Below are 14,458 nucleotides of genomic sequence, written 5' to 3'. Positions count from 1 at the left end.
TATATATATGGAGTCCACTGTTCAGTGGAAAGCACGTGGGACTACGTAGTTCAAATTTTAGCGTTGTTTTATTTAACTATTTATTAGGTACCAGTGGGGTTTGGTCAGTCAGTGTCACACCAGATGTCGTGCGCGTTCAGTGAAAGGCAGGATATTAATACTTAGTAAGATATCAAAGACTGTCGTTAGAAAGGTTAGAGGAAGTAGGTGACGTAGAGATGATATTGAGGCGGTCAGGAATAGGTGAAGGCCATGGAAATAAACTTACAGTACAGTCAGAGATATAGATAAGGTTGATGAGGTACAGATGTGAGTAGTTTAAGAAGCGATGTGGTAGAGAGGGTGGAAACTGAAAGAATGTAGAGAGAGACGGAGAAGGGTGAATGAAGATGGTAGATGATGAGGGGTGTAGAGGATGAAAATGGAAAGAGGGAGATCGGGGAAGTAAAGGAGGAGAGTGGGGATAAAGTAGGCAATCACATACTCCCATGTTACGATAGTATATGTTCTACTATGGTATTGATATATTCTCATGTAAGAAATAAGCATATTCGACTCACGAACAGGCCACCACAGACGACCCATATATGTCGAATAGACGCATACCACTGGTGGTATATAATATCACTATTCCACACACGCAGAGCTAGAAAACGCGTATCCTTGAAACCGCATGGTTACTCGTTCACAGGGCCGGTTTAAACCACCAATCCCCGCAAATTATCCTCCGGGCAATCATTACATTTCTTGTCTCGTTACGTAGCTTATGTAATATATAACACAAGTGTTTGTGTGGCTGGAATTGTGTCGAAAGGAATGCTCGCGAGCAATTCACATCTTTTTTTTGCTTTGCTCATCAATGTTTTTTTTATGTTTACCGTGAAGCTGTCGTGCATCGTAATGGTAAGAAGCACCAGCATGATTGCCTGTCCACCGCAGCCGACCAACTCGGGCAAGCGTCTGCCGAACCTTTCAATAACAAACATGCTGAAGAGGTTCATTAGGATCTTGACGCATCCGATACCCAGACTAGCGTGCGCTGACTCTCCGTACGCAACACCTGCTTTGTTGAAGAGATGCGTTGAGAAGTAAAGTACCTGCAAACAGAAAGGAATCGCGTAATATAAGAGGTATAAGAATATATTAGGCGAATTATGTTATAAGGAATTCATATTTCGCACAAAGTTTTTTTTCACAAGGGTTAATAACATAAGGACTTTCGCCGATGCACACACGAGTTCTCGCACTATTATTCCTCCATCGAAACATGGAATGACAATACTAATACAATATATACGATATATATATATATATATATATATATATATATATATATATATATATATACGCACACGCACACACACACGCACACGCACGCACGCACGCACGCACGCACGCACGCATGCACACAAGCGGTTTGCAGGTATCGTACGATCTGTCTTACTGTCACGTCCCACATTAAGGTAGTATCTCCGATGTTGGTATCTGGTCTCGGAGTATGTTCATATCACTTGTCAGGTATACTTGCTCACAAAGTTCACCGCAGATTGACCAGTGCAGATATAGCTGGCTACCTTGTTATGGCGGTTTATGTACTCAGCTGGGGCCAGCACTGTGCATCCGGCAATGATGTGGATGATGGTCCTTGCGGCACATTCTGCACTTGCTGTTGACCTGTTGCTTGAGGATGTTGCGTTGAAGGTATCTGGTGTTGAGTGCTTGGTTTTGGGCTGCGATGATCAGGCTTTCGAGCCCGGAACGCTTCCAATCTTATCGACAAATGGCCTGTCGAGGCTCTTGTAGAATCTTCCATGCAAGGGCGCTTGTTCTTCAATACCTCGATCTTCTCTGCTTCCATATTGGCCTTCAGTCTCTGCGTCGTTAAGGATTGGCTGGTGGGCTGTTGAGACAAGTACTTTGTTTTGCTTTCTTTTGCCTCACATAAGAGAGAGTGCTTTGATTTTCCAGACTGATGAATCTTGATAAGCTTTGTAAATTGTCTTCCTTATGCTCTATGTAGTCGCCTAGACCTACAATGACAGTGTTGTATGCTGACATCAGTTCAATGAAACCACGGCTACCATTTTGAACTTTGGAAGACTGTCTTGTCATCAAGCTCGATATTTCGACTTTTTACTAGTTTACCACTTTTTAAGATTGCGGTTGCACACTTGTCCAAGCCAAACTCTATCTTAATGTCAATACGGAATGCTTTGACTATTACCCAAAACCTGCTCCAGCTCATATTCGTTCCTGATGAACAGTTTAAGGTTATCCATGTAAAGCAGGTGGCTGATCGCGTTGTGCTTACCGATTGTAATGTAAAACCCAGACCCTGTCTATTCAGCATGTTGGTAAGCGGTGTTAGTGCTAAGCAGAATATCAGGGGCGAGAGCGAGTCACCCTGGAAGATTCCTCTCTTGATTGAGATATCTTCTGTCCTGAGGCAGCTTCCAATTGAGAGCTTCCTTATTATTTTTTTACATTATTTTTTTATTATCGTTACAATGGCTCAGTGTCATTCGCTTTCAGCGTTCAAAAACATTTGAATTGAATTTCATATAAAAGCAAATGAAACCTGCATGACCACCGTTCATCGATATACTCGATATAATATCAGGAGTCTAGACTGACTGGGATTGATAGACGTCTCCTATATCGATAGACTCCTGTACGTATGTATTTTTCCTCAGACATGTGTGTCAATAGTCATGTTGTGCAAACATATGCGACAATAGCCTAAAATCATTACGGAATGTATGTAGTACAGGGTCTCACCACACGATGACTTGTCACACAGAACAGACGCAGGTTAGACAGTCACATGTGGCTAAAGTGTCGTGATTTCTAGCGTGTGATAAACGTCTGTATTTTGACGTATGTCGGACATGTCTTACGACCGCATGCGATATAGTAGAAGCCCGAAAATCCGGACTGCTCGGGAATTGAGTTGGTCCGAATTTTCAAATTTTCCGGATTCTTGGACAGTACTTTTAAAATTCGAATTCAAGGAGGAATAACGAAGAGATGAACAGGTAAATTTGGATAGGTTATTCATTAGCAAATACAGCATGTTTTATTTATCAAAACGAGAAGATTTAAACAAAATTAAAGTCAACACTTGGCAAAAATGTAAACATAAAAATTTGCCACTACAAAAAAGAGCATGTAATTCTTGAAATTGTGTTTAAAAATGAATATTGTAAAAGAAAAATACAGTAAGCAAATGGAAGCAGAAGTTATTTGATACGAATTAATTATTTATTTTTAGTTTGAGGAGTTTCGAGATATCCGGGATTCTCGGGTAGTCCGGGTTTCTGGCATCCGGATTTTTGGACTTCTAGTGTATAATTAACCACTATTCTGAAATCTGATTCGTCTATGTGATTCTTTGCTGTGAGGTGTCCCGTTAGCATCCGTTTATGTAGTTTTGCGTTGCAATATATGCGTTATAACCAAAATCGTTATACTAATGTGTGCATTCTCTACCGCGTTATAATCGTTCCACACCGGGGTACATGATACGTCGTTAGCTTGATAGATATCCGGTGTGATGCCATGGAAGGACGGTGCGAGCACTGCCACTGATGTGCTAATATAAGCGAAACGCGCATTATCATTCCATTATTAGTTAGCTTGATTCTTTTAATGCATAGCGAATATTCTAGCGAGTAAGAACAGCATGGATGGTCTTCTATCAATGTAGCTTTAGAGTCGGCTGCTTTAGAACGATTTTCCACATGTGATATTGATAATCCTTTCCTGTAGTATGCATATTATACGCAATACAAATATCATCGAAGTACACAAGTGGGAACATCAGCATATTAACTGCCATTGCAAAGTGGTCGCTTATAACTTTGCTGTTTGTGCTTTATAGTCACCAGCTGGTATTACATATCAGAGAGACTTGAACTTATGATATACTTATAGGAATTTCTTCTTTATATTAAAGAATTAGCATGCAGTGATCGCTTCGGTTATACGTCTGCTGTCTGTAGGCCTACCAGCGTTTTTTGATGCATCGTCTAGACGCAGCCACGATGATGAAACAAATAGGAATTTGAATTGGTTAGGGGTATATAGCTTTAGCTTTAGCTATAGTCAAGCTTTATTCGGTCTACGTGCAGGTCAGCCTGCTGCTCCGCGGTGAGTTGTCAGACACGGAGGGTGCCTACGTCATATGTCATCTGACCTCTTAATTTTTCGAGCATTCACTCACTAACCTAATGACGCACGAAATCATGTTGACGCTTTTTTAATCACAAATTCTACGAGCAATCAAATTATCGGTTCATATCATTCGATATAATGGCTCCGTTATTTTTTCTCAAGGCCTCAACAACAACAACAATAACAACAACAACAACAACAACAACAACAACAACAACAACAACGTAAATTTTTAGCTAAACAACTTTTATTCAAATGTTTTACAAACTTAAATTGCTAATATACGTCACATTACCTATGCATAATTACGCAGTTAACTGCTACGAATGAGATCTTCTAACACAGTTTGGAAAGCACGTTACTGGCATTACCACATCAAAACAATAAATAAAGGTCTCCTATTAACACTAAACAACAACACCTTGCTCTGCCGTAACGCTATACGTACAGTGACATAAGTTATGTAGCGAGTTACTGCATGATGCCTGGTGATCATTGTGATATGGGTTACCTCATCGTTCTCGCGCTCTTCCCACGACTAATATTGATTGCCTTCCTTGAATGGTATTTCGCGAGCACCCCTTATATTTGATATTAGGGTCATGTCGGTTAGGGGGCATCTAAAGCCATGATCCCACAAACATTAGAATCTAACGCATACTGAATATTATCAAAAACCCTTAATACTATAGTATTATAAGTTCGTGATATTTTGTTGGTACGGGAACTGAGCGCAACAACCTATCTCCCTGTGACAATATGGCTAGATGACGGTCTTGTATTGTGCATATATTACAAATAAAAGTGAACTCATCTTGTGAGAACATCACAGTATCATCTATGCTCAGTGATGGATGATTATTACCCACAGTGAAGACGACCCCAGACACGCGTGCAATGACAAAATTACATGAATGCTAACATTGTGCCACTTCATACAATAGCGTTTGAAAAATAATAATATCTCACCCGTATTATATTTTTCACTCAATATGTCGTTTTAATGTTCTAAAACTGCAAATCGTCATCAGCAAATCAAAACAAATACAAAATTGCCTTGATTTTCTAGCTGCGCTAAATACGTACCGATAAATTCTTGACAAAGTTTGATTCACTGAAAAGGTGACAAAGATATTATCACCCTACTTAGATAGGCTTAATACTTTATTATCACACTAACTAGAAAACGTTTGTTGTTTGATTATGATACTTACTATAACCGGGTTGTCGTTCGTATTATCTGTCTAAACAATATAGACAAAACATGGCCTCGCGTTCATAGACGTTATATTGCCTACAGATATAAACCCTAGATTGAAATGAATAGATGATGATGATACTTCAATGAAGACTGGCTGCATAATTCCTCACGATAGAGGCATACTTTAAAAACACATGAATATAGTTTTCTACAGTCTAGCAACTAGTCCGTTATGGACTTACTTGCAGAATAAGAATCACGAAATAAAACGAAATAAGTGAAGACGAAACGAAACATTAACAGTAAATGTGTGAGTTCGCTGTCCGTGTGTACGCTGGACCTTCCTAAAAAATGACAACACGCGAAAGAGTGAATTCATGTCAACCGAGTATACGCTCAGTCTGTGTTCCCTTGCACTAAGCAACAGGTAGTGTTCAATGGAATACTATGGAGCCAAGTGTGATTTACTGCCGCCGCTACACCGCAAATTCTGTGAGACACAGTGAGTATTCTAATTGATTCCAAAATAAACGAAGATATAGGCATTTTCTTTGAGAATAATGCCGAAATTATTCTAATTTGCATCTAGCGTGAATCAGTAGCAGAGACTGTTCACGTATCATGAGATAAATTGAAGTAAGGCGTCACCTTCAAGTGCTTGCAATCTAACAAGGTGTATTTTGGAGGCTCATCTGCCTATGGAAGCTATATCGCCTATCCTGGGAACCTGTACTCCGGTGCGAATCTGATCGGGGTCTAGCGTCATCCATTTCCACTTTCTCGCGTTCACCCTCCGCGTTCTCGCCGCCCAATTTATCAGTAGGCTTTGCGTCCTCTCCCGACGTCACCGCGGAGAAGTTCTTGATGCGTTCAGCTTTCGGCCGAAATTCGTTCACGATCTCCTCGATCGGTCGATCGCGCGTCTCCGGCAGGTAGATGTAGATGTAGATGAAGAGCAGGATCGAGAAGCCGGCGTAGATGAGGAACACGTACGAGCCGATGGCCTCGTTGAGCGGTAGGAACGACATGCCGACGATGAAGTTGGCGGTGAAGTTCACGAAGAACGACATGCTGACGGCCGTCGGGCGAGCGTTCTCCTGGAACAACTCCGCCGTGATCATGAAGCAGATCGTAGCTGCAATGGAAGATGAAGAATCTACTACCGGATCGCTGTTGCTATGAAACAAGCAGACAGGCAGATAGAAGCTGTGTTAGAACAGCGAAGCTGGAGTAGCAAGCGTAACGTCTGCGTGGATACATGCAGTTATGATAATCTCGTCAGCAAATTGTCTATCCAATACTGATGTGCGATATTTACTAATCTTAAAAAAAAAATTTTATTATAATAATTTACAATATTAGCTGTAGTATTTACTGTGAAAGCAGCTGCGTGACCTCTGGTTAAGGACGCGGAGATAGGCACCGCCCTATGCGCCACATAGACACGAGAAGAGATGTAACTAACGTAACACACTAACAACTAATATATTATACAACTAACAAAACAATACCCAATTCTGGTAATTCTGCTGACGCGCATGCTGTGTGACGCATCGTATTTAACCACGGCCCTTTGGGTACGTTGTGTATGTTTAGAAATAATGTATTTTGTACGTGACTATGGAGCACACACCACTACTTACCTGGTCCGAATGTGTTGAAAGCAATGAAGGTGATCGTCGATATAATTGCCAGAGTGTGTACGTACGGATAATCCTAAAAAGAAACAATTACATCTTATATACACACTGCTAGAAATTTAAGTACACTTATATTGTTGACTTTGTGGATATAGGAAGCATAGGCCTAAATACAATAATATCGTTAACATTTGTAACATGATATGAAACCCTTGCATCTTTGCATTAATAGTTTTACTATGTTAATAATGTTTTAATAATTTATAATCAATATGTATATATATGCCCTATCGGCTGTTAAGACAAATACGATATATTTATTTATTTCAGATACATATTTCTATTAAACTTATATGATTTGGTAATAGATACTATACATTTCTTACTCGACCTATACATACATATATATTATATATATATTATATAATATATATATATATATATATATATATATATATGGAGTCCACTGTTCAGTGGAAAGCACGTGGGACTACGTAGTTCAAATTTTAGCGTTGTTTTATTTAACTATTTATTAGGTACCAGTGGGGTTTGGTCAGTCAGTGTCACACCAGATGTCGTGCGCGTTCAGTGAAAGGCAGGATATTAATACTTAGTAAGATATCAAAGACTGTCGTTAGAAAGGTTAGAGGAAGTAGGTGACTAGAGATGATATTGAGGCGGTCAGGAATAGGTGAAGGCCATGGAAATAAACTTACAGTACATCAGAGATATAGATAAGGTTGATGAGGTACAGATGTGAGTAGTTTAAGAAGCGATGTGGTAGAGAGGTGGAAACTGAAAGAATGTAGAGAGAGACGGAGAAGGGTGAATGAAGATGTAGATATGAGGGTGTAGAGGATGAAAATGGAAAGAGGGAGATCGGGGAAGTAAAGGAGAGAGTGGGATAAAGTAGGCAATCACATACTCCCATGTTACGATAGTATATGTTCTACTATGGTATTGATATATTCTCATGTAAGAAATAACATATTCGACTCACGAAACAGCCACCACAGACGACCCATATATGTCGAATAGACGCATACCACTGGTGGTATATAATATCACTATTCCACACACGCAGAGCTAGAAAACGCGTATCCTTGAAACCGCATGGTTACTCGTCACAGGGCCGTTTAAACCACCAATCCCCGCAAATTATCCTCCGGGCAATCATACATTTCTTGTCTCGTTACGTAGCTTATGTAATATATAACACAAGTGTTTGGTGTGGCTGGAATTGTGTCGAAAGGAATGCTCGCGAGCAATTCACATCTTTTTTTTGCTTTGCTCATCAATGTTTTTTTTATGTTTACCGTGAAGCTGTCGTGCATCTGAATGGTAAGAAGCACCAGCATGATTGCCTGTCCACCGCAGCCGACCAACTCGGGCAAGCGTCTGCCGAACCTTTCAATAACAAACATGCTGAAGAGGTTCATTAGGATCTTGACGCATCGATACCCAGACTAGCGTGCGCTGATCTCCGTACGCAACACTGCTTTGTTGAAGAGATGCGTTGAGAAGTAAAGTACCTGCAAACAGAAAGGAATCGCGTAATAAAGGGTATAAGAATATATTAGGCGAATTATTTTATAAGGAATTCATATTTCGCACAAAGTTTTTTTTCACAAGGTGGTTATAACATAAGGACTTTCGCCGATGCACACACGAGTGTTCTCGCACTATTATTCCTCCATCGAAACATGGAATGACAATACTAATACAATATATACGATAATATATATATATATATATATATATATATATACGCACACGCACACGCACACGCACACGCACACACGCACGCACGCACGCCACACGCGCGCGCGCGCACATAGACACACACATACACACACACCACACACACACACACACACACACACACACAACACCACACACACACACACACACACACACACACACACACCTCAGACATATATATAATATTAATACATATATAATATATATATTATAATAGCCTATATTTTGCAAATTTTTAAATGTATGCGTTGCTCAAATATAAACTTACAGGAATCACGCCGCCTAATTGCAAAGACAAGGGGACAGCAAAGCTGACATACAGAGCATTTCGAAGTGTTGGATCTTTGATGATTTCCAGCGCATGCTTAGCTGAAAACAGTTAATACAATCAATATATATATACATCGGTATCTCATTTAAATTCAACCTATGTAGTACGTAGGCGTATTTATAGGTACTGTATGGATGGATTATATAATTCGGAGGTTTTTGTGGCGTGCTTTCCGATACTGTGGGTGTTAGAGAGGTGAGAACTGAAATCATGAACGAGATCACACGCATGTTCGGCCTATATTTACGTTTTGCCTAGTTTTCTGTGATTGATGCTCGTGCCTTAACTCCTCAAGTTCCTCTCGCAGCTCTTCCGGATCAGTGGTCCCACGGAAGAATTGCAAAGCTGTAACAGGAACGAGGAAGGTCCGCAAGTATAACACTAGTGAGTAATGCGCTATTGGTAATACCCGTCAGTGATAACAATACTTATTCGTGTTGCAAATTATATCACCTTTCTTGAACTGTTAAGCTCAGTTAAATATGTGATTCGTACCGTTACGTCATGTAAAAATCATTGCAGCCACACACTTGGCAGACAACCACACAACGGCTTTCTGCCTTAATACGAACCACAGCGCCAGTAGACAGATATATTGTCAATCGTACTTGGAACTATATCAAGGTAACGTCGGTAATATCAAACGGTGTACTGATGGCTTTACAATAAAACATTGCTCTGATTTGTATTTCAGTTGACATTATAATGTCCAATAAAAATTAAGAATACGCACACTCTAGTGCCTCCTTTTCCTTTTTGCTGTGAGCAGAGGAGGAATCGTGCGACTTTCGGGACTAAATGGCAACGAAACCAGCTGGAAGACGGTAGTGATGCAGTTATACTGTAAAATACACATTATGCCTAAAATAGTTGTCTACATATAAAATTATATTGATGTTTTCTTATAATAGTGTACGAACGTCTGCGTAGATCTAGCAAACCCACATCCTCGGTAGTGCGTTTATCATATGGGCTGTCACATATATACCAACGCACGCGCACGCATACACGCGCACGCACACGTGCAGACACATACATCATCATGTGTAACATATAAATAATGTATAAACATAATCACGAGGACTCGATGAGAATGTGTTGGCCGAAGGTTCACCCAACTTAACTGAGATAGTTGAGATAAGAAGCCAGTACAAACATCATAAATATAAATATATATATATACTATATAATACTATATACATATGAACAAGTCAGTAAAGTCGTCTGGGCACCGGCTTGTAAACGGTACTCTATTCAGCATCTGCGCTTGCAAAATGACTGTGATCTGCTGCACTAAAGTCCGCTTCATCGGTACAAGCGTCCGATAGGGTGGCTAGTAGGACACGCGCGCGCAAACACGGCAGATGATACTGTAGCTGGCTGCGCAGTTGCATATCTTACCACTGACTCTTTTAATAGGCAAAGTGTCAGCAAGGTCCATAAAGATACAAGTAGTTACAGATGCCATTCATATTATCAAGACACTTATAAGGGCGTGTGCACTCTTGATATTGGTATAAATAATATTATTTACTACATAAAAGGAAACAGATGTCATGTTCTGTGTTTGTCAGTTGCGATAGAAGTGTTACACGTGTTTTTTCGCATGTATTTGGCGTATTAGACGTCAAACCCCCCGTACCGTAGTGTCCAAAAACTTTACGCAGCAACAAATGTCAATGATGTCATTATGGTTATGCAAATGACAGGTTATGACTGGCTACTGAGAGAAGGTAAAGAATGGAAGCTGGTGCAAAGAGGATAGGGATACGCTGGGTGTAACATGATCTGAAAGTCGAAAAGTATTTTGTGAGATCTTGCAAGGGTATATTCCTGTACTGATAATATTTACCGTTCCCAACCAAGTGTTGCTGTCACGAATCAAACTTACTGACGTTATTATTCACTGGTTATTTGCACTAAGTTAGCTAGGTTTTGTTCAAAAATTAAAAAAATTTCCTAGGCTTTAGACATAATCAACATTGAAATGTTGCAAACATAAGTAAGGCCGTACGTAACAGCAGGAGGGTCCAAACTTTTCATTGCCAAATACTTCTTCTAGACCGAGCAGCTGAGATAATAACATAGACGTTGCGAAACCAAATTCGTAGAGTCCTCCATTGCACCCGCGAAGATGGCGTGGTGAGGATCTCCATAAATAAAGGGTTGCGACGAGGAGAACCTGCAAGAATTTGTTAAAATGTTAGTTTATCACACAACCACTGTCTACGGCGGACCTATGAACACACCGCAGTTGTATAAGCAATTGTAGTATTTCAGTGGTTAAATGCCTCTAAACGATTATAGATAGGTTAGTGCTTTATTTACAAGATTAACGCAAGAATGCAGACAGCCTAATGTACATCACACTAGTTGACTAGTTGTGTAACGACGCTTCGTTGGTTCTCATAAAAGCATGGCAACCTATTGTTGCCTGTGCTATGAAGAATTAAAAAAAAAAAAATACCTGCTGCCAATCCGAATACCATCGACCTACAATATCATCTCGAATGAATTGGCTTTCTTTGACAGTCCCATAAGGCAGACAGCCTGCTAAGACTACTTACACTGTTCATCAGCATCAGTCGTTTCCTGTAAAACCATATCGAATCATTATTCTTTAGACAGGATACTCGGCGTTGATAGCTAGTGGGGTTACATTATGAGGAGGTGGGACCGCGGTTGGGGTTGGGTTTGCGACCGAGGTTGGTCATAATATCGGGGTCTCGAAGACGAGTCGTGGACATGTGGATGATGACAGTAGGGGACAGGTTGGGAGACGGATAGGGAAAAGGTTTTGGCGACTGGAGATAGAGGGCAGGCAAGAGGACCGAGGTAAGGAATGGTGGGGTGGGGGTAACGAACAAGCCCTTCGACAGAGGTAGGACACGTATTTTTGCCCTCCAACATTTTCACTCAAATGGGGCTTGCGTATCAGCGGATATCATCCCAAGCACGCGTTTGCGCGCGCACACACGCACACACGCACGCACGCACGAACACAGGCACGCACATAGGCATATAGACATATTTGCTGTTTCGATGCTCTACGCCATGCATTACTTAGCGTAAGAATTTTTTCCAATTTTCCCCAAGGCGATTACTCTGTATGAGCTCCCATAGCTACCACAGACTCCTCTTGTAGGCCCGCCGATTACGGACATTGTATTGCATTATTAAGGCAGGTCGCTCCACCAAGAACAGCTGCGATTTTCAATTGCTAAAATCTATTAGTTACCTTCCTAATTTTAAACGTTCAAACAACTCAGGAACACTCGGACCTCACGCTACACTGATCATGCAGAGACGTGCGGAGGATGGCGAGTCTTACCGGCCAAACCTATTAGCAAGGCGTCAGTTAAGAAGCTCGCTGACAGGATACCGATTGAGTAGATGGCCGCCGTTGAAAGGACCAGCAAGACCTGTGAAGGTTTTATCTGACATCGGTGTGCCGTCATTCGCGAAGCATACGACGTGTTGTAGAAATTCTGCAAGACTGTTTTAAACACATGAAGAAATATTTCTCGTCAGCTGTGCGCTCATGTATGGGTTATTGTTACAGTGAGGGCAAGTTATAGTATACTACACGCGTCGACGCGCGAACGCAGAAACGTCGCAGAAAAGCAATTGAAAAAAATGCTTCCAGAATGTTGAAGCATGTTTGGGGTTAATCTAAACATACCCTTTTAGGATTGTTGATGACGACCATGTGTGTACCCAAACAAGTACGCTCGTTCCTAATGACAACTATGATAGCTGTCCGCAGCCAGCGCCCACGTCATTCCCTGCCAAACACATTATACATTGTGCATGGTTGATAACAAAGTATAACCAAACGCTAATTCATTGTTCAAACTTAACGATAAATAGTAGTAATAATAATATCAATAATATTGATAATAATAATAAGATCGATGTTTTTGTGTAAACGTGTCGTGTAAACACGAATATTGGTAAGTAGTTATTGCTGTATTAGTTTATTTATAGCTTTTTTATTTTTAGCTTTTTTATAGCTATATTTTATTTGTGTGATCCAAAATTATGTTACACACACCACGCACACGCACGACGCACGCGCACACGCACACGCACACGCCACACACACACACACACACACACACACACACACACACACACACGCACGCACATATATATATATATATATCAAGCCCATATATATATATATATACTTTACTCATAATTTATGTGTCCTTGTGTAATTTGAAAATGATATTCTCGAAAAAACGTAACCAGGTCAACGACACAAATCTTTTTCCTCTAACTAAATATTGCAGGGACGTGCATCTATCGGTACTTGTTTTTTGATAACTCACATCAGAGTCTACGCCTATCAAGTGCTACTGAGTCTGTCATCTCTGCTCTTTCAATCGCACCAGGAAACGACATACAAAAATAGACAGGAATGGTGTGGATGTGGCGCTGGCATGCGGTCCACAATTTTGTTCGGCGCACGTGATCTACTTCTGATCGGGAGTGCTGCACTGACTTCTAAATGCCAAAGTTTGCCGGGGCGCCCTATTGGTATTAGCGCAGTATTGACAAAAAAAGAGTGTCCGTGAAGCCAGAAATATACACACGCTTTATATTAGAGAGAATCCGACCCCGATCCGAAATATACCAAAGTTCATTTATTCTGAGCAATGTTCACTTGCTTAGGATCAGTCCACGAGCAAATGCCGCCCGAATGCGCTATATAACTGTTCATATGATTTTAGTCTACATAAGCCTTGGACTTTAATCTTTAAATTCAAAACATTTTGTAAGAGTCTAACGGCGTGTTTTTCGTGGCGCGTTGTTATAGTTGCAATAACAGGCCTTACATTATATAATGTAGTAATTGCCTGGCATTCCCCATAATTTTCTTATTGTTCATAAATTGTGTGTGAAGAACGATCTTTCTGTTGCCGATTTTATTGGCGATATAGGTAACATGAGCACGACTGAACTTGACCTAAGTAACCCATTACAAATAGCAATGCTTAAATCATAGAATACTAGACTGGGCGGTAACTTGCCTGTACAAGCTCCCGATGTTACGTCTTTTCCTCTTTTAAAATCAGTGGTTAAATTGGAAATGTTTAGCTGGCTATTGGTTACCATCTGTCAAGAGTGGGAAGCTGGTGCGGGGTGGCTTTTTCAGTGGCAAGTGTAGCTCATGGTTAAGTTTTTTGAAGAAGGAACTAACGATATAATAATAATAATATATTTTGTCGTGTATATTAGCATGAAAAACGCAACATGGATTCTATTTTAACTCTACTTAAAATAGAGGAAAAATGTAGCACCAAAAGATGTGGCGCTATAAGGTTAGGCAAGGGGAGTAGAGGGGGA

General features: G+C 40.5%; 1 protein-coding gene and 1 long non-coding RNA gene across 2 annotated transcripts in view; both read right to left on the bottom strand.

Annotated features, from left to right (window-relative positions):
- Positions 1-14,458, bottom strand: part of LOC106805444 (solute carrier family 2, facilitated glucose transporter member 1-like) — a 23,534-nt gene that overhangs the window by 608 nt on the left and 8,468 nt on the right. The window contains exon 10 of the mRNA XM_014807024.1: positions 879-1,097. Coding sequence (XP_014662510.1) covers positions 879-1,097 — 219 coding nt within the window. The remainder of the gene's footprint in view (positions 1-878; positions 1,098-14,458) is intronic.
- LOC106805464 lies at positions 9,375-9,883 on the bottom strand. Its single transcript, XR_001393436.1, has 2 exons — positions 9,840-9,883; positions 9,375-9,451 (listed from the first exon to the last, which is right to left on the bottom strand). It is a non-coding gene; the product is annotated as an uncharacterized LOC106805464 (long non-coding RNA).

Source organism: Priapulus caudatus, unplaced genomic scaffold (assembly GCF_000485595.1).
Source record: "Priapulus caudatus unplaced genomic scaffold, Priapulus_caudatus-5.0.1 Scaffold114, whole genome shotgun sequence".
NCBI classification, from domain to species: Eukaryota; Metazoa; Priapulida; class Priapulimorpha; order Priapulimorphida; family Priapulidae; genus Priapulus; species Priapulus caudatus.
Note: the sequence above shows the minus strand (reverse complement) of the source record. Positions and strands in the feature narration are given on the sequence as shown.